Source organism: Lineus longissimus, chromosome 11 (genome assembly GCF_910592395.1).
Source record: "Lineus longissimus chromosome 11, tnLinLong1.2, whole genome shotgun sequence".
Taxonomy (NCBI): domain Eukaryota; kingdom Metazoa; phylum Nemertea; class Pilidiophora; order Heteronemertea; family Lineidae; genus Lineus; species Lineus longissimus.
In genome coordinates, this window is record NC_088318.1 from 9,636,758 (window position 1) to 9,658,350 (window position 21,593).

General features: G+C 39.9%; 1 protein-coding gene across 2 annotated transcripts; it reads right to left on the reverse strand.

The window, feature by feature from the left end:
• Window positions 1-254: 254 nt before the first annotated feature.
• On the reverse strand, window positions 255-12,093 carry LOC135495488 (uncharacterized). Of its 2 annotated transcripts, XM_064784187.1 has the most exons (12): window positions 11,701-12,093; window positions 10,832-10,883; window positions 10,533-10,620; window positions 8,548-8,814; window positions 8,273-8,404; window positions 8,054-8,115; window positions 7,625-7,725; window positions 5,879-7,160; window positions 5,629-5,741; window positions 5,237-5,360; window positions 4,924-5,001; window positions 255-4,752 (listed from the first exon to the last, which is right to left on the reverse strand). In XM_064784187.1, the coding sequence occupies exons 2-12, from the start codon at window positions 10,856-10,858 to the stop codon at window positions 4,006-4,008; spliced, it is 3,021 nt and encodes a 1,006-aa protein (XP_064640257.1). In that variant the 5' UTR covers window positions 10,859-10,883; window positions 11,701-12,093; the 3' UTR covers window positions 255-4,005. The 2 variants fall into 2 exon arrangements, with proteins under 2 accessions (XP_064640257.1, XP_064640258.1); XM_064784188.1 differs by lacking the exon at window positions 8,273-8,404.
• Between the last annotated feature and the right edge of the window lie 9,500 nt (window positions 12,094-21,593).

Here is a 21,593-nt window from a genome sequence, read left to right on the forward strand (position 1 = left end):
CCAAGCCAATGATTGTCTCCTCCTGTTGAGACAAACTCTATAGATCACCCTGAGGTCATGAAGACCAATCAGACTGACACAGTGGTCACTAAGACCGTCTCGTCTTGTCACAACCAAGCCAATGATTGTCTCCTCCTGTTGAGACAAACTCTATAGATCACCCTGAGGTCATGAAGACCAATCAGACTGACACAGTGGTCACGACCACAAGCCTAAGATAATATAATTCGAGGAGAAAACACTTTATAGCAACATTTAAACTTTATTACTGCAAATCTTAACTAATACTGCACTTGCACAATGAACAAGGGGTGAGAAAATTTACAGAGCACTTAAAAGGCTTGATTTGTTACATAAAATGCATTTGAAATTTAAAAACGAATTGAAAATGAATTTAACATTCAAACTAATTGAATAAGCATTGAACATATTTTACAGTGCTGGGATATCAACTGATATAAATTTTTTGTGGCTATAAAGCAATTGAGATCTCACATCATAATGAACACAGAAGCGAAACCTTGCACAACAAGAACAAGTCAACATCATAACAAAATATTCACAATACATGTTTATCGAACTCGTATTTACAAAAGTACCGTACCAAAGAAAGAAACTCTCTAGTGCCTTTCATGCTATTATCATAAAGGCCACACAAAATTCAGTTTTATCAAAATGTCTTGTATTTAATGCTAAACTATAAAACATGAATCAGCGTATCCCTCTTACAAAACCAAAATTTTTATAACTTTCAACTCCACCAAAACAAGTGTCACACAAAAAACAACACACTATTAAAATGGCTAGTACAGGGTATACTCTGACCTTAGACATTCAAAAGGAAGAGTTACTCTTACCCTTTCCTAAGACAGTGAGATCATTTATATGATCATTATTAAGATTGAATGAGTTTTCATTGTATTATTATATTTATTATGCAAATGATCATAAAATACCACTTACACAAATTTAATGCTGTCCACCATATAATTGAGATACATCTAACTTCTCTGTGCTATTATGGATAGAAAACCAGGTTATGGGTTTGTAAACCCATGGTTAATTGCAAAGCCAAAATATCTTATAAATCACTCTGTTGCTACATCCTCTACGAATTAGTGCAAGCAGGTTTTTGGCCCTGTTTTAACAGGGCCAAAAACCTGCTTGCACTAATTTAAAAAAACATTGACTGCTGTGCAAGCCGTGGAGGATCCCCATAGTTGCCTATCAAACAGAAAGAGTCACTTAACATGAACATATAACAGTTACTCCTACTACATGACTTCCAACAATACACCCATATTACAGTGAGCCTTTTAAAAAGTGTGTAGTTTTTTTGTGAGACACCATGTTGTACGCGAATGTCCTGAAACTTATTATATACTTATGTAACTTTTCACACAACATCTGAATTTTGTACAATCTAATCATTACAACCGGTACCAATTTATACACCTGGGTTTTGTGGTTCTAGCCAGAGTCGAACCCACGACCTTTCGGTTATGGCCCCGGCCCTCTAACCATTACTCCGCTGATCCCTTACATATTGCCCATTGTGATCCCAAGACACAGATCTAAGATCATTGCCATGTGATACCTTGACGAATATTAAGAATTTTTGTTCAAAAAATGATAACTTTACCCTGTATACCATTCTCCAATTTAGTCCAAGTCCATGCACGACCTAGTCGTACTTAGAATATAAAAACACACCTTAACCTATACATGTAGCAGCTAACATTACTATTGACTACTGGTGAAGCCGTGTAATAAAGTGACACACAAGATTCAACTGATCAAAGGGAAATAATAAAAAATAATAAATGCAGAAAATTAGACCAATATCTCACTTTCATGACAATGCATATTGACATCCCTAAACGACTATCTAAAGTCATTTCATCACCATTTACATATTTATGTATGACCTGGTCTTTCATTGAAGTATGCCATGAAGCATATCAAATAACAATGAAATTTCAAGTAGAGTACAATGCTGCAATGAGACTTCACCAAATATTAATCATTAAAGAAGGATCACATGTTTTATCGCCATGACAATGATCTTAGGTTAGTGATGTGCGATCAGCACCAATATTGTACGTACATAGTACCATAATAGTGATAACACTAGAGGGAAGGACTTTACAGAATGTACATTTTGTTTCTAACACGACTTTCAACCATATGTGACCCACACTGGCTAAAGGTTCCACTAGGATTAATGGAGAAAAGTAATCTACTCAGATTTAGCAAAAGATAGACAATAGTGAAATAAATGGAAGAGACAGGGGCCACTGTGCTCACCAATCAATGTGTAGCAGAAGAAATGGACATACTAAGTATGGTTCACTAAGTATACAGCGCAACATGCTAAAAGGCAACTAACGCTAGGTCACCTGAACGTACAGATGCTGAATAATAGTTTCAAAACACCAAATTAAAAGACTGTATGAGCGACATTATCTGGATCCTTTAGCTAGAGTGACTCCCAAATACTAGTCATAAGAATCGGTCTCAAGAGCTACATAGTCACAGGTCAAGTCTTGGGGTAGAGAAAGTGTCGGAAAAGTGTTAGAGGCCTAAGCTGAGCAACAACACTTGGTTACAAGTAAAATACCTTTTCAGACCAGCATTACACAGCTACAGAGCTACATTGGTAGGGTTGTTTTACAAGATACAAGTTAGTCAATCAGCCAGGCCTATAACACTTTCCCAACACTTTATTTACCCCCAGACTTGACCTCACCCAAAAATACTAGAACTGACTCCTGTCATTCATGTACATGTAAAATCATATAAATCATTAATCGTATTTTAAGATGAAAGCATGTGTCTGTGAACAAGTAACCAGTCCATGGCAATCATAAGGCAGCAAGTTACCCCAGGCAAGCTGAGCGTAGTAACCGGACATAAGGCAACCTGTCCCATAACATACTTTCAACATTGATTAACTGGCAAAGGAAATAACTGATAGTATTGTAACCACCTAGTCTAGCCGGGCCCAAAACAACATATCAAGCTATAGTCCAAAGCCAGCCTTTAGATACTTCACTCACACTCACAAACAAAACACTAAGAAATCCAGTTGACACTGTACTGACCAACTATGACATCACTCTCTTATTATTATTGACAGTCAATACACATGAAGCATAATCAGCTTAGTCACTCCCAGCCTTTGCAATATTGACCTTCTTCATAAAGGCATCTGTTTTCCTCCTGTTCCACATGAAAATTAAAAACTGGATAAAGAAACAAAAGTGAGACTGCGACAGATGCATGCCAGTGTATTTGATACACTGAAGAAAACTATTGAACTGTTCACAAATTTCTGTATTGTACCCAGTGAAAGTACTGAGTCGCCGAGATCTAAAATTCTTCCCACAGGTGTGGGTTATTCCGTGAAACACATCATGCCATATCCTACTATGAATAAAAAAATCTGGTTCCCTGTTTAGGCTGTATTCGCTCAGGGAACATGCAAAATCATAAAAGACCTCCTTTGGAGGCTCTGGCATATATCTATAAATAGATGCAAAGGGGTCTTTCCTCCCCTCTGCACCCTGTATGACATGGAAACTGTAACAATGGCCATGGATGGGGCAAAACCAAAGAAAAAGATACGACCAGCCACCAACAGAAACTTTGCCAAAACTTTTATGACATCTTTCCTCCTCACATGGCAAATCATCATGGTTGCTAGATGCAGATTTTATTGCATATCCAGGCAGCTCCCTTAATATATTGCCATGTGGGGAGAAATAATATGCTACACCAGATTCTGGATTATAAGTGTGATCCTAAGGGGTTGGGGGTGAATACATATGATCATTGCGATGGATTTCCTGGATGAAATCAACAAGATATGAAATAAATGCATTAAATAGAACAGACTTGTGGTGAATTGAAGATATATACAAAGCATGGCCCAATTCGGGGCAAAATGTTCGAACAAACTTAGGGTCTAAATCTGGGGATGTGGCCAAGATTTCCCCAATAAACCTATGCGGAATGACAGTACTGACAGCAGCATGAATTTAATAGAATAAGAACCTCTGCCCAAGCTTGCTTTAAATCAGCTGGTAGTACATCAGAAAGAAATGAGGTAAGGATATCCTTACAACCTGGAGCCTGGGGACAAACTGACAGGAGATTCTCATCCTCCAAGGCTCTATCGACATCAGAAATAATAACAGCATCTTTGCAAGATAAATAAATTTTGGCAGTGTTTTTGAGATGTTTACGAGCTTTTCTTACCAAAGCATCATCTGTGCCTGGACGGTAAGGCAAAAAGACCCTGTCAAAACGTTTATGGTTGGGCTTACTTATACGTGGGGTGTCTGGTTTTTCAACAGGGGAAATATTTACATTACGGAAAGGCATACCAATGTGAGTGCCATCGCCAGCAATGGACTTAGGATTAAATTTACACCAGGGGTCAATATGAGTACGAAAGTCAATCTGCATTCGACCACACCAAGAAAAAAACCATGAAACAAAAGTAGACTTATTCATGAATGGGGCGGATGCAGGGTGGATGGATTGATAAATACGAGACATGTCATCGCAGAAAGAGGAAAAAGAAATTTTGGATGATAAAATACGATTGAGAAAATCCCAGCCAACCTCATCACATGCTGCCACTTGCTTGGACCATAGAAATACGTTGTCGCTAGCACCACTGTATAAAACACGTTCCTCACATCTCTGAAGGCATTCTCGAAAGAACACTTTAGCTCTTATAGGACTCTGCAATAGAAGATGATTGTAAGACAAAATGCTTAACATGTTGTTAACCACCATACACACCATGTTTATGTGCATTCTCAAAAACATTCAAAACCCAAGCAACTCAAGGAGTACCTAGTAGTTATTCAGTACGAACTCCAATATATTCCAATAAAGGGACATGATACTCACCTGTCTCATGTATAAGGTACAAGTGAAGTGCTCGGTCGGAGGCAAGCCGTTAGGATGATCTGTATCTGTATATGCGGACTGAAAGAGAAGAATTAACCCTGAGATTAACTGAAGGACCAATGACATAAATTAACAGATTATTGCAAAGGTTCTGGCTAACTAGTTGCAGTTTCCTTCATTGAAAATAACCTAGATATATGAAGAAAGTGTAGAAAATTCTTTACATTACCAATCTCTAGCCTTTTAGCAATACCTGATAAAAACATGATATTATTATTAACAGGAAAGACACATACACGTATAACCTACTCACCCCACATTTGCACCTTCTATCTGGTATCTCTGGGATTAAATCTAGACCTTCGAAACAACCTGTTGTTGTGTTGCGGTGAAACCTCTCACTCCCGTCATGGACTGCTGTGCGTGCTCGTGTGTTCCTGAGAGTGAAAACAGAATTTACGAAAGATAAAATGCAAATTCAGAACAAAGATAACATTAAAGGCTTTTTAATCAAATAAGATGGCCTACTGGGGACGCGATTGATTTGAAGGTACGTGTACATGTATAATGGTATATCTTAACCTGAATTCATGCAATGTTGCAAATGCAATGAATTTGTTATTGTCATTTAATTTTGAAAAGTGATGAGGCAAGTCAATTACTAGTGTGATTCATTTAGATAGTCGATATCAAAATAACAATTACCTTATCGCATTGATATCTTTTTCTTCCACAGAAGGCTTGTGCACACTGTAGCCTCCAAAGTCCCACTTTCCAGTGATCTTATTGAAATTGGCAGGCTTTGATGGCTTATCAGGCTGAAATCAAATTATGAATTTTGTTATAACAGGCAACTAATTGAAATTAGAAGAGAGCAGACTTTGGAATTTGAGGAGAACTGACTATTGTAGTATGAATACCACTGACTCAGTGAGTGAATGATTAGTATACATACTACTTGTTCATAAACTGGTGGATTTCCAGCTGGCTCATCAATCACATCTGCTTCTTCTTCCTCTTCAAAACTTGGGGCGTTTTGAGGGGCCCAGACCTCCTGGTTGGCATTCATAGTAGCAAGATGTTCACATAAGGTCGAGGCTTCCTCCAGCTCCATTAGCCTTTTCACTGATCTTTTGTGTTTGGAGGAAGCCTGACAAGCACCATTCGTACAAAAAACCATTATTCCTGTTGAGGACACATTGATAATTGAACATGAATAGTGTGATCTTACAGAGTATTTAGTTGTGCCAAATATGGGGGCACTGAGGCGGACGACAGGATCATTGAGGTGTTTTTTACATTCATTTATACGAGCTTGGATAGCAGAAGAGACAGTAGAAGAAGAATCAGTGCCAGCACTGTCTTCGAGTAATAAATTAAGGTGAGGCTTTATCTCCTCTTTAACAAAACGACAATGCATACAAAGGAGGCCATCAGGGATTATATCATTATCGTGATCCAGGTTAGCAATTGTAGCAATGATTCTATATATATCACAAGAGCAGCGAACAATGTCATCTTCAACAGTAACGGAACAGAAAGAATTAGGAACAATTTCACCATCTTCACCATACTCATTCAAAATAAAACAGTCCTCTTCGGGAGAATGATATCGCCAAAATATAGCACCGAGTTCTACGAGTTTTAATTTAAAGTTCAAATATGGATGGAAATTCAAAATGGCAGTAGTAGGCGCACAAACAGCAAGTTGGTGTTGAAGTGTCTGTTGTGTTATTTTTACAATATGTTGGGTAATCTTCCTGGTTTTCTTTGGTGGGACAATGTCAGGGAAATATAACTCTTCGTTTGGTACAGGTAATTGACTAGATACAGGGTGGAAAAAATGTTTAAGAGTTGAGTTTCTCATGATGGCTTGACCTTTCATTTCAAAATATATATAACGATTTCGTGGGGATGATGGCAGCTGTAGTGGGACGGTAGTTTCTTCAGTAATAATAGTGGATGGAACATATGATAAGTAGCGGAGGTAGCCGATTCTGGATGTTGATTTGCTAAGGATGGATGGATTTCGAGATGTTGGGTATGGTAGACTGTGATCATTTGATATAAGACATAGGACATCCAGTTCATGTTGGAGGGAGAGAGGTCGTGGCATGTTATCCATATCCTCAATGCGTGTGATCCTGTGACGTGGCTGGCCATCAAGGCGGAAAGATTGTAGCTCTTCTTCTAGTTGCACTTGGGTTGTCATGTCAACACCGAAAGAATGGACATAGCTGTAAAACAATGCAGGGAACAATAAGACTTTAAAACATGTTAAAAAAAGGAATACTATACCTACTTTTCAATCACTACTTTCAATATTGCTGTCTTCATGTGAGATAAATAAAGTGGAATGGATGTTGCAATGAAAAGTGTCTTCGCCAAACTCTGATGAAATGGAATAAAATTAACACTGAAGATGCTGAATAAAAGTATAAAAGCAGAACATTCAATAGAAAATGTACAAAAATGAACGAAACTGTTAAAGGAAACACATGAGGTAATGAGATGCACAATTAGTATTACACATGCATGTACTTAGGAGAAAGATTAATTCATTCATATCAGTTACGAAGCAGGCAACAACTTTCCTTATTTGCTAAAAGTAATTACAAGCCCCAAATCACATGTCACACATTCTCTACTGTACTAGTAATGCCAAGTATGTGTCTTCTGCTCTGTCGTCTGAACTTTTTACCTGTGAGCCAAATAAATGCATTGATATTGATGCTGATGGTTCACTCTTTGCAGGTGGACTGAGTAGGTTGATCCTTCATGCATACATTCTGTTAGAGAAAACTATTAAAAGTAAAGATAACAAAATATTGTTAGTTCAAAACAGGCAACTACGGGCAGATAACTTATTCTTACTTATGGTCTGGTTTATTGCGATGTGCATCACGTCGAACAACATGTACAAACAAGGACAGCTTTAAATCACTATCACCCTGGGTCACTTCAGTGGACGCTTGTTTCAAAACCTAAACAACAAAAAACACAGCAGACGTTTTGCCAAATCAGTGATGTAGGAGAATTTTTTTTAAAATAAACAATAAAACATGTAAAGTGTTGGTCAAATGTATGATGTAAAACTTTTTAACTTGCGATTCTAGCTGCAACAACTTGCCTCTATATGTCTCTTGATTGCAGCCAGTTTGCGGTTGTATATTTCGCCAACACGATTTTTAGCTAAGGAAACGAAAGAAAAAAAATGATTAAAGGGCTGGGCTGGGGCCATTAGTATGGAGCTACCATCACCATATATGAAGTGGTTGTGTAGATTTCAAAGTAATCAGAGGTGTATACGATATATGTAGACGAGCACAGTACAAGTACAGTCACTCACTGGGTGCCTTTATTGGTGGTTGGCCGATCTGACTTGCAGGTCGCTTCTTCACCGAGATGCTGTCTCTTCTCGTGGCCAGATAGTCTGCCTTCGACTTGATATCATCAGCAGTGTAAATTCGATATCCATCTCCTTCAAACATGTAAAATGGGTAGAACAAAATGGTAAAGAGACCATGATCTGAACATAGGCCCCCAATGACCAAAAATGGTTCTATCAGATTTTGTTATACGTGCACATTTAAAAACTGAACGGTAACTAAATTTTTTACTCACCAAAATGATGATGTTTGTGGTGGAAAAAGTCGCTAAAGCTACCACTCTCAAAAAAACGAACCAACTGTCTCCTGCCACTTTCGATCTTTAGAGCGTAATAAACGCCTTGGGAGACATTGGCATATGCCCCAATCTCAAGCAAATCCTTCTCCAACTCGATGAGGGATGTGCGATCCTGGCCTACAACACCATTATCGAATAAGACCTCCTCCATTCCATACACAAGGTCTGTTGCCCTTCCAATCCGGTCCAGAATTCCAGGGTAGGCTAAATAAAAGGAATTTACCAAAATGTAATATATTTATATATCAAACAAGCCAGGTCAGCTCTTATAATAAACCAGGATACATGAAAGATTTCAACTTTTGTTTGACCGAAACCAGTTAAACTGACAAGTTCACTCTTCTCCATTAATTAGTATGCTCATTTACCATCATATTTTTTCTTAGATTGCCACAACTGGTAGGAATGTTTGAGATCACAGCAACATTACATTGGCAAGTGTCACTGAGTATGAATTCTTGTTGAATATAGCTTTGAAGGATGCACACTGCCTTCACTAAGTCAGTCAGACCTCTTCTTCCTGTTTTGGCATTAGTGCAAACTGTAATTTGCTGTAAGTTGACTTACATTGTGGTCCCAATATGATACAATAAAATAAAATACTAGCTGATACTTTGATTCAGTGGTATTTATTAAATAAAAGTTGATCAGCCTTCATTGTAATTGAACAACCACGGTGCTAGCGTCAGGCACCAGAATATTTGAATCAAGCACTAATGTTTCTCCGCGACATGACTCCACTCCCTTACTAAATCAATAACGAAAGTCCAAGTAAATAATGTCTCAGCTCTAATCTAACTTAGGTATTGGGAGGGTTGACTTGAACTTTAAAGAGAGCATATTAAAACAAACTTAAAGGCCCGGGACCAGGTAAATCTGGGACAGTAGGTCAGTAATGCTAAAATGCATTGCAAATGACTTCTCAGCGGTGGTACCAGATGGCCCCATGACTTTAAAACTCGAAATAGTCCATGGTAGTCACCGTCTGTTTCAAGATTGTCCAACATTATAACATTCACTAAAAGTCAAGAGGTCAGAGTCAACTTATATGATGCACTTCACTCAAACCCAAATAAGTGGGGAAACAAATGAGCGAGAACAGCGATCCGCCTGCATCCTGCCTAATTTGTTTGTTTAGAATAATAATAAATAAAAGCAGGATAGAGATTAGGGACTTTTTACAGATTAGTTAGAACAGCGATCCGCCTACATTCTTACTAATCTGCATCATGTTTAGGACAGAACATAGTCCTGACACCGAGGGGGTGGGTTCTAGCATAGTGGCCTTTGCTGTTCTACAACTGGCATTTTCTAGATATCTGTTGGTTTTGCCTCAAGAAGACAGTGTTTCTGGACCGACGTGGTGTTGTTGTTGTTTGCTGCTCCTTAGCCCGTATAGGTTCCAGTTCCTCCATGATTCCAGTTCCATCAACGATCATAACGTCAGGAGTATTGTAGCGCTTCACAAACACAAAATTGTGATCGGAACATACACCAGCCAGTGCCCACAGCTTTGCACCTCAGGTGACTTGTCTTTAGAATGACGGTGTACAGTTCTGTTTGTTCATTCGATCCTGCTTGACCAATCTCCCACCATTATGCTTGATTCCAATGCGTTCTTACAGCTTTGCACTCCCTCTCTGCTCAGCCTCTCAATGTTGTGTTGCCATCCTTTATCCTCAAATCTTAGCTGAACAGGAGCTCAGCTGGGCTTTTTCCAGTTGATGGGTATGGGTTTGCTGGATAGGCTGCGATGTGCTTGGTGGCAATTAAAATTAACAACAAACATGCAATAAAACAAACAAACAACAAATAAATGACAGTAGTATGTACATGTATATGCAGCATACACGATCAAGAACTAAGTAAATTACTAATCATGCAAATATATTCTAGGGAATAAAATCAGTTTTAGTAAATACCTTCAGCTGGCGGACGGACAGCATATTCATGCCTCTGGAGCGGCGCTGTGCCAAGCTCCGGCCGGCTCGACGAGGGAGCAGCTACAAACTGAAATAGATAGAAGATAAATGAAGAGTACGGCCTGTATATGAACATGAACTAGAAATTGGTGGTTTTATCTATCCTGCATAGTTCATTGAAGTTTACATTGTAAAATATATCGGTATGTGTGATCGTCACACATAACATGTTTGACTCATGTGTTTGACTTAAAGTTACCAAAACAAAACTTTGCTCTTCATGAAATAAATTGACTTGCCTGCACTGGATCCCTTGAAGAACGCATCCTTAATTAATAATCAATATGAGATCTGAAATATAAAAAACGAATTATCATAAATTTCACATTTTATGTTTGTATTTGGGAAACTACCTGAGCAGCCATCCGCATAAATCATTGGTCTCCTAATGGAACTGTAACTAACATACATAGCAGTATACAGTGCGGCTGAATCAGTAGTAGCAAAGATGAGCCTCGAGAAGAGAACACAAATTTATCTGGTGTTGTTTGCGTTCACTCTGCACGGGGTGTCCCAAGTAATGAGAGTATTCTTCCTGCAAGAAGGGATGAGCATAATTGTTCGGAACTACGTGTATGCACCAATTGGCGATTTCAGCAAAGTGAGAGGAGGAGTCAATCGCAAGCCACCGTCAACTTGGGTGGGGGTATTTAAATTGCCCAACCATTAGCACCAGGTACAAAGAATGTCCGTTCGCTGCTTATTTCCTAGGCAGGGCATAACTCGTCATTGCACCTTCACTATAGTGAATTAGCAGCAGCGCCATACGAAACGACTTATAGATAGGCCTAGGCCCCTACCACCAGATCACACCCCCATGTCTACATTTAGGGATACCTAACCTTGATCGAGAAACTTAATTCCCCTTAACACGCCCCGAATGCACAGGCTATGTAGGCAGGCCTAGAGAGTGATGCATGAGAGGCCTGCATCAGTAGGCCCTACATGTATCATAATATTAGAGATCACCATGCATCATTTGCATGTATCAGTGTATCTGTGTACTGTAGGGCCTATGTCAATATCAATATGATGAACAAAAGTACCCAAGTTACAAGCCTGGGGTTACAAACAAGGGCAAATTTTTCTACAATAATCTGCTCTTTACCGTATTGTATGCACAATATCTTGATCAACAAAATCAAAAACGGCGCGAAAGCAAAAGGAAATTGTAACCAGTGCCTTTGCCTACACATAGAGGCTGACATCTTGGATTATACAGAGAATGGCTCTGATTGGCTGCTTCTGCACGCGGCCCAAACTCATTTGTAAAACGCACTGTGGTGGCATCTAACGTTATGCGGCATCGCCGTGGTGTGATAACGGGATCGTCGTTTCAATGTAACAGGTCGTAGCAATTCACGTAAGAGGCACAAAGTATTCCAGATCCAGTTTTTATTGATTAATTAATGCAGAGTCCAGCATCTAATTCTATGGATCTGGCAGCTAACGTGGAGGCTACAATGGCTATGGTTGAACTCCCAGAACAAGGGATAAAGCTGGCATTAAATACAATTTCAGGGTTCCGATTCAGGGAACCAATGACCAAAACAGAACTCAATTCAAGGAATTGAGTTGGCGAAAGATCTAAACATAAATGTTGTCATCAGAGTAATTCTTGGAAGATACCAGCTTTGAACCAGCTTGCCCTAAACATAACTACAATTAAAATACATGCAACAGCGAGGCTAATAATATGATGCATCATCATGAACCTAGTACTTCTAGGAACTTGACCAGTTGAGACACCGCGCAAAGCCGGGTGTTTTGGATCGACTTCGAGGAACCAGCGCGTGGCGTATTAGCAATGTCATCAATCAAAGTCAGATGTGTAAACACAAACAGGAAAAGATTAGGAACAAAGATCCGGCCTTGAATCAACACCATAGGAGTACATTTTGGGTTCAGCATGAACTTACTTTATCAGTTTAACTCTTTGCTATATTCTAAATGACTGAAAGTCCAAAACGTTAATTATTGAATGGTTAATGATCGAATATCTTCGTATCACTTTTTACCTCGGTCCACAGAGGAAATAATGTTTTCACATCTGGCCGAATATTTTTTGATAATTTTTCATTTTTACTTGCAATGGAATTAGTTTAGTTTTCACCGCCAGTTGGCGCTACAGGCACATTTAACTGAATTTTTGACGATTCAAAAGACCGGAACCCCCCCCCCCCCAAACCCCCCCCCCCCCCATGTTGGGACCATCCATAGTTCCTTCCGACACATTTTTGTTTTGGTAATGTAATACATTGTGATTGTCCTTATTCACGGGAATCGGGCGTTTCCAGTGATATACGACACAAATGGGTTGTCCTCATGCATTCACTTTGGAAACGCATTTTAAAATAGATGTTACGTCCTGTTAATGGGGCACGTCATCATCGCGTACATTTGGGAAAAACTCCCTAACGAGACTGGAGCAGACGGCTGAAAGTAGTTTAATTATTGGCCGCTAGGGTGCAGTATGTCGCTCACCCGAATTTTTCACGCAACTTTTGCTAAATAGAGCTAGTTCTAGTTTGTGATTCATTTTGATACTTCAGATTTGGGCAGTAGACCAAAATAACTTAGTCGTCAGTGTGGTTTTATGCAGGAAAAACGTATTTGTTTTTCTTAAAGTGCCTTTTTTGGACGGGTGTGTGCGATGTCACGTGACCTCGACCATGTCGACACAAAATTGAAATAAACCACCCTTTTCTGTCATTATTTAGGACGGATATTTCCCTAATAAAAATATAAATATAATTGGCTAATTTCTTAGGCATGTGTAGCGAATTCCTATGAAGATTTAAATTAATTTCAACCAATGGGATAGCAACCACCACGGAGAAATCGTAAACTAAACGGCACACTGGCCAAATGGCACACTTTAAAAAGCGCTCATTGGACAACGTAGGGAATCACCAGAAATGACGTCATCGCTGGTCTAAATAAAAATAGATTGGTTCCTGATCGACTCAGTAGGGATACGCAGTAGAGCACAATGTCATGAAAAACGATCCTTTGTAAATTCCATCACCTTGCAGGACAGGTCAATTTCTTTGATAAAGTTAATTTTGTTGACTCCTGTAATCTCTATCTGATTATTTTTAAAAGACTGGTGTTAGTCCCAAACTGGTCATTTCTATTTATTTTGACCTCTGTTATCAGGATACCTCTCGATTACAGATTTTGTTCGCGATTTTGTATCCTTGGTTGTGCTTTACAACTCAGCCTGGACATACTACTGTTGTCCATGGAGAAGTCACATCCTCTCTGACAATTCTTGTCTGTAAAGCTACCGATACAACATACTGAACTAGGGATATCTTCCGTTGCCTCCTGTAACATTTAGTTTTAGTTCAGTCATATTTCATCAGCTGGCAGCTCTGCATTGGAAATTTTAGTGGTAACGTGTTCTCTTGACCTTCAAACAGTAGTATAAAGCCGATATTTACTACTTTACACCCTCCGTCCTATGTTAGGGCTGAAAGGGTGGATGTCGTCCTGGGTGCCGACAAATGGTACCCAGGTTCGAGATCGCCTGGACAATAAGCACGCTGGGTGCCATTACACTAGACAAACAGCACCCAGTTTCTTTTTGCCTGGCTTACGGATCTTAAGGACGAGGACGTTTCTTGCAATCTCGTTTTATCTCGCGCCGTGGTACTTGCAGCATTAGCAGTGCACGAAATAAAAAGAACAGATAAACAGAAAAAAACCCGTTTAGGCCTATAGGTCTTTGAAAGCACATTTCGGATGATTTATTCAGAAAATGTATGTAGGAGGGATATATTCAGAGAATGAAAAATTGTGCGATGACAAAATGAATGCAGGGCTGCATACCTGTACGGAAATCCCGTATTTTGTACGCCAAAAAAACCATTTTGTACGTTGTACGATTTTTGCTTCTCATTGTACACAATTTTTCCTTTCAAAAATACGCTGAAATTAATTGTAAAATACGAATAAAAAAGGTCTTAACTTGAATGTTTTCTCTGTGTTTTGTACGTTATTCATTCCCCGATAGAAGAAAAACTATACAGCTCCACCCCCGGGGCGCACAATATGTGAAAACGGACCCGACATCCACATTATCTTGCGCACTTTAGATGGCACATATAGTAGTGACACCTCTGGATAGACAGTCGAACTATAACTGTTGCAGACGATAGTATCGCTCTCGCTATAGATCCTATCAATACACTAGTACAATACATTTTACACTGCGATTGAGCGAGACTTCTTCATTCATTGAAAATGGCTGAACATGCTGAAGGCAGAAGCTCTGGCGCCCGACGAAAACGCGCTCATGTGCTTGTGGAATTTACTTTTGAAAATTTGTACACATTTTAATGACAATCATACACATATTATTTGGGATTGCAGAAAATTGTACACAAAAATTTGGGGAAATACACATTTTTTTAAAGTTGACCCACTCAAAAAAAGGAAGGGTAAGCAGCCCTGTGAATGGATTTGCTGCGTGACCTCCGTGAGCGTGGGGCCAGCTCGGTTGTAGGTATAGAAAAAGTGTAGAAGAAGAAGCTGGGTGCTGTTTGGCTAGTGTAATGGCACCCAGGGTGCTTATTGTCCAGTCGATCTCGAACCTGGGTACCATTTGTCGGCACCCAGAACGACATCCACCCTTTCAGCGTTATTAGGTCATCCAGCTGAGCGCCAGGCCTTTGGGCCTCTTGTTAAATGACGATATCCAATGGGCATGAAACATGTGAAATGTCTCAAAATACTAAGAACTTCACTCAACCACATTTAAGAAAATAATTCATTATCATGACATACTATATTTAAAGATAGCGACACTCACTGTTTGCTCTCCGCGTTATTCACTTGAGCAGCAAAGAGTCGAATATAAAGCATACAGGTAATTTTTTAATTCCTATATTGACAACTCCTGCTTTGAGAAGTGTTTAACTAATAGAACACTACACCTAATGAAAAATACTTATGATTTCTGATCTGATGGGTATGTTTTTATGTTGTTGTTTTTTTCGTTTCAGTGAAACGGGGCTACGTCCTTGCATTGTGGGAGCCGATGGCAGTCGTTCTCGGAGTTAAATGATCACCTCTTGGCGGATGCGTTTTCACTCGTGAAGTCGTATGTTAAATGTGACTTAGGCCAGGTACTTTTTCAATTTCGACCACCACCACTTGAAAATAAACTGTGTATTAATCTGAAAAAAGTATTTAACCGTAAAAAAACTGCACGCAATAGTCTTACCCCTCGCGGGTGGACTACGAAAGGCTATGAAGATTTTACTATCGCCGTATCAAAATTATTTTATTTCAATAATGACTCTTTGAAGGGCACTATAAGTATAAACAGCTCAGGATTCACTTTGATCTGGTTGCTATCAGAACACTTCATAACATTTTTAGAATATTATTCAAATCACCAAGCTAACTATTTCTTGAAAGTCCCGGATCTCACTCCAAGGCAATTGAATTTTTGTGCAGGCGCTACACTATTATCACAAAATGTTGCCGAAAAGAATTAGACTCCAATCGGCTACGTTTGACATAGAATTTTTTAATTTTTTCACTAGTTTCTCCGAGGAATGTTCAGAAGGTACAACTGAATCAGGCAGTTTAGATCTGATCGAAACATTGCGGAGACTTGCTGCTTCCTACTCCGTATTTTCACCTGATTTTAGCTCAGTTTCGTAGACACCATTGCAAAGTACACAGGACTGCGCGTTGCTTTATGTGTTGCTAAACCCGACACGCCTGAGGATGTAGAGTATTATCTTGGAGATGATGCATCTACCTCTTCCTCAGGTGATTAGCATCACATGTGCGTCGTTGAGGGAGGATCTTTCTACGTTGCTTTAGCATTTCTTCCGGCTGTGTGCTGTGTGCTCCGGACTGGTGATTAGACCAGATTTAAACTTTAGTACAATATTGGTGAAATTTGTACATCAATTGATTAGAACACCTGTTCTGGCTCGAGCTTTTCCTACAAAAGAAACAAGCAGTCTCTTTCTAGATCTTGTTCAATTTAGTGTAGACCCGTGCAATGCTGTCACGACCGCTGCAAATTTAATATACACAGATGAATCCCCAAACCAAAACTGTATAAGATTGTTAAGACTAGTGTTAAATTTTTTGGATTTAGAGGCGGAGAAATTCTCATGTTCAGACATGGGATTCGCGTTTAGAGTATTGTCACGTGCTGGGAGTACGAAGGAACCAGTAGAATATTTGTTCTCAGCAAAAACTTGGGAACGGGATTGGTTTTATTTAGTGACAGTCAATGAAATGGATTGTTTGGAACTCGAAACCACATCTCCCGCCGCTCAAATGTGCTTTGTAAATATGGGTCGACCCATATCGCCACTCGTGGAGCCATTATACCTGGATAGTCGCTCTTCAACACCGCCGGTGATGGACGAACACGTGTGTTACGGAGCAACTCTGAAACAGTTTCATCTCTGAAAGACACCAACGCAACTTTGAAACCGCAACTCTGAAACATTAGATTTCTCGTATAGGCACCAGATGGCACGCCATTTGCTGCAACCCTGCAACCATGTGCGAGTCGCTACGTGTGGTCACAGTTAGCGCTATCATGATGCTATAATCCCGGGGCTATATTTAGCAATGAGATTATCTCAATACATGTACACATTTGGTCAGTTTCCTCTAAGGTTATTTTGAGGCCCAAAGATGAAGAAGCTTAAGCTACTACTCATTCTGTTTTTTTTACTGTCGACCGTCATTCATGTCATTTGTAATGACAGCTTTGACTCGGAGCCAGAAGATAAGGTTTGTAGGATATACCTTTTAGTGCTAGTGGATCGGTCGATAGCGGGTCCCTTTTTTGGAAAACTATGACCAGGCATTTCCAATGGCTACTGTCCCTATCTATAGTATCATTATACCATATACCGGTAGTACCGGTATGTAGGCTACTAGTACTAAGGCATGGCTGAATGTGTTTTTGTCCGACCCGATGTTCACTCAATAGGCATTCTGAGGTCGGGTACACCATGCTAGTTGGTAAAAAAGGCGCGTTAGCAAGGGTCGTTTTCACACCCTTAGTGGCGGGCGGGGCGACCAGCAAATATTGGGTAAATTTTCGACCTTTGGGTCTCATTTAATCATTTCTTCATTAAAAGGGGTGTTTTATTAAAAGGAGTCTGACCCCAGAAAATGAAGCCGCACCATCTACAGAAGACCCACTGACACCTACGATTTCATTGGGCAAGCCACATGCCGGCCTAACGAATTTGTCAGACACCCTGCCACTAGGGATTGATACTGAGATGACTGTGGACATTGATCAGGCCTTGCTTGGGGAAACAGACGATTCTCTGGAGCAAATGGCATATGAAAGCATGAGTGAATATCAGGCTCAAATTGGTGAACAAATGAACACTGGTGAGGGCGAGGTCCTCTTGGGCATTTCCAATAAAACACGACTCTGGGTAAGATCTGAGGAAAGAAACGGACGTTCAATTTGCACAGTGCCTGGACATTTTCTCGTTTCAGTCGAGGACTTTGGCAGTTTTGATGCATTCTGTGACAGTATGACCCAAGAAGATCATCGCAAGAGGTTTAAAGACCGGCTTCTTTCGACCTGGTTATTAAAGAGCAGCAACAACGACACCAACTACTTAGATGAGGGGGAGTTCATTGTTTTAGACGTATCCTCAGCCAAACACTTTGACATGTGGAAGGCTACTTTGGCCAAACGTTTGGCTGACAGACTTCTTTAGATTGGCTTCCCACTTCTTTATATTTTATATCGATTTTTCATCATATTCTCCCTGTGTACGCACGGCTGCGCTGTTTGTGAAAATCCTAAAGGGTGACGAACAATATATTGCACTTCGTGCCGTTCTATACACAATGTAGCCTACTTTGATTCTACGTCTTGTTCATTACACCTACGTTTTTCTCCTCACTTAATTGTCCGTTATTCGGAAGGTACGAACCAATTCTCATTTAAGCAAATAATTAAAGGACAAATCATAGCTTACTTCTAATCACGGTACTTTCCCATTCTTGACAGGATTATACTTTTGCTTTTTGAGTAGGAATGTTAAATGGGGAGAAAGAAGTAGGCCTCTGCATACTAATGGTTCATGTGAGAGTTGTTTACAATTATCAGACCAAAAAGCAAAGATAAAAATGATCAGGTAGTGATTTACACTGCATGCATTGAGCTTGATGATAAGGCTTACAGGATAAATTTCATGTTATCTGGGCCAGGATATACCAATGCTTTTGTAGTGATGGCGACGGCTCTCGTGGCCTCTACAGTATCGGAGAATATACTTTTTTTATAATTAGTTTATGTATAATGTCATATGTAGCATGCATGTAAGTGAGAAATACATATAGCCGGTAGATTAGTGACTTAAGTTTTCTTTTCAATATATTAGGATGCAAAAAAATGCCCAGGATGTCCCCCCCCCCCATTTTGGAGGTACATTTTGTTTAATTACCGGTATGGCCTACATATTGAGCCAACATCAACTTCAAAAGTTGATGACAGGGCCCGATGACTAATGATGACTGATGACTATAACGCCCCCCCCCCTTCTATTGCTGCTGTGGAAAATCCTAATGTGGGTTTCATTGACTAAATTTCCGGAGAAAGGGGCTGGAAGGCTGTTCAGTTCGGACTTCGTACATGTAGCTCATGCAACGTGTAACAAAGGCTTAATTATGTGTGTGGTTGATTCTCCTTGAACAGTAGCGCTAGATTCCTCAAACTTTGCCTATACTATACACTATACCCTATACATAGACCAGAGGACTGGGCATTCATTAGTTAATCACTATTTGATGCACCGGCTAAGACATCTCGCGGACGACAACAAAGTTATCTACTTTCAGAGTTGCGGTTTCAAAGTTGCGTTGGTGTCTTTCAGAGATGAAACTGTTTCAGAGTTGCTCCGTAACACACGTGGATCCCCTTGTGAAACTCCTGACCGATTTAAAGGCTGCCGCGTCGACGGTAGAAGAACCTCGACAAATGATCCAGTGTGCTAACAACAATGAGGAGTATTGGCTGAACCAAACCGAGATTACACTTCCAGATCCAGAAGTTGTATCGAATGATATCATAGAAAGACTCCTGACAGTCAACAAAGATTCAGCGATGATGTGCCTTGCACCCCTAGAGGTACATTAAATGTATTTTTAGCTTCGCTGGCAATTTTTAATTGCCAGCGAAGCTTATCTCTTTACGGTGGATTCTTGGTTAAAGCCATTAGTGCCGGACTACTTCGGACGATCATGTGGAAGCGAGTTGTGCAGCGCATTAATTTAAAGTGCGCATGCGCAGTGGTGTCTTCAGTCCGCCCAGCCATAGAACTTCCAATCAGTCAATGTCGTCATCAGCGCGCGAATTAGTGCGCAGTTAATTCAGGAATATTTAGGGTATTCGATGTAATATTACGATTGTAATAAATACTTGCAGTGTTTTTGATCTATAATACTGACTGTAAGTTGTATATCAGCGTAATAAAGTGAGATATGATGTGTAATGTTGATGCGTAATATCTTTCGAAGTCACGGAGAAGAAGGACACTGGGACAGCGAAACCAGCTACGCTATTTGCAATCTTTACGAAGGTGAGTGTAAAAATGTTCGCTATCTTAATCGCCTTGAAAGTCGCGCTTAATCACAACATCGGAGAAAAATAACTAGTCGTGGGGCAAATATACGGTCTTTAGAATGTGTGTGTGCTATTATTTTCCGTGATTATTAGCAGATGTTGTATTTTTGGAAGCAAACTTTTCGTGGTTGGTGTCCCACGTTTCTGCTTTGAATTTTGTGATTTCTCTACTTGGAATATTTGTCAGTGCAAATCGCAGTTGTGTCAAAGCAACTCAACGAATCTCAGGCTGGCCGTATTATAGTTTATCCATTTCATATGTCGATCTGGGAAAGTTATGTTGTGTTTGGCCCCGTGTTTCAAGCTTTTGAGCGATCGGGCATGTCGGGCGCCCGTTCGGCAATTTCCGGAAAATAATTTTTCCAAGCACGTGTTACTGTTTACTCGTCGCTGATCATGTGGTTTTGTTTACAACTTATATTTTGAACAAAACTACGTGGTTTGCCGGAGAACTAACCTTTAAATAGTGTCATGAAGTATACGTTTGTGTTCCCAAGTACATTGGCAGACATGAATGATGCTTTCAAAAAGTTTGTCTAGTGTTATTTTTATGCCATGCATAGGCCTAGTATTAGTAAACAAAGAAGTTGCCTGCGCACGTCACGTCACGTAGCCCTAGATCGTTATTTACACTCTCCTATACTACCAAGCTGGTGGAGGTAATAAAAGCGTGCACAGAGCGTCACGACGCGATCACGTGTAGTGGCTAGTCGGGTTGGTGCGTCGTTTGTCACCTCAATCTTGCTTCCATTACCAATAATTGTGCGCTATAGCATATACTAACATGTTCTCTGATCAATACTTCACATCAATAAAGGCGATGTTTCGTTTATTCACACTTGCCTCTTGATGACATGATGTATTCGAGTTCAAAATGATGGAAAAGTGTCTTCCCCTATGGATTTCGCTTGAAAATCCTGTGCTGAAGCGATGTGAGAAATCTACCATGAAATACCGCGCTGCACTGCCCTCAGAAAGGGAATCCCCAAGCCATTCAGCCAATCAGCGTGTAGCATTTTGCTGTCATTAGTGTTAAGTATAGGTTACAAGGGGTAGTCCCTGGACAAGCGCAATACAATGAACCAGCCATTTGCCGTTTCATATTTGGAAGACGACCAATCAGCGGCCGCGAAATTAGTGACGTCACGCAGAGGCTTGGTGATTGACTTTCTAGTATTAGAAATGAACAGATGTGGGCTAAATAGTAAAAGTAATACAAGAAATTGGCTGATATTTGTTTTTGCAAACCATGTATTCAGTTCAACAATTTTTCTTGCAGACCGAGATTGTGCACAAGTTGAATACTATACATCATCATTATCAGACAGTGCCATTAGGCCCTATTGGCTTTCCAGCCCGATACC

Excerpts from the sequence above, each read along its gene's own strand:
- LOC135495488 (XM_064784187.1), bottom strand. The coding sequence starts at position 10,858 with ATGCGTTCTTCAAGGGATCCAGTGCAG. Across the intron at positions 7,161-7,624 it reads TGCATTTATTTGGCTCACAG|CTATGTCCATTCTTTCGGTG; the intron begins GTAAAAAGTTCA and ends ATTGTTTTACAG. Across the intron at positions 5,361-5,628 it reads AAAGATATCAATGCGATAAG|GAACACACGAGCACGCACAG; the intron begins GTAATTGTTATT and ends TTTCACTCTCAG.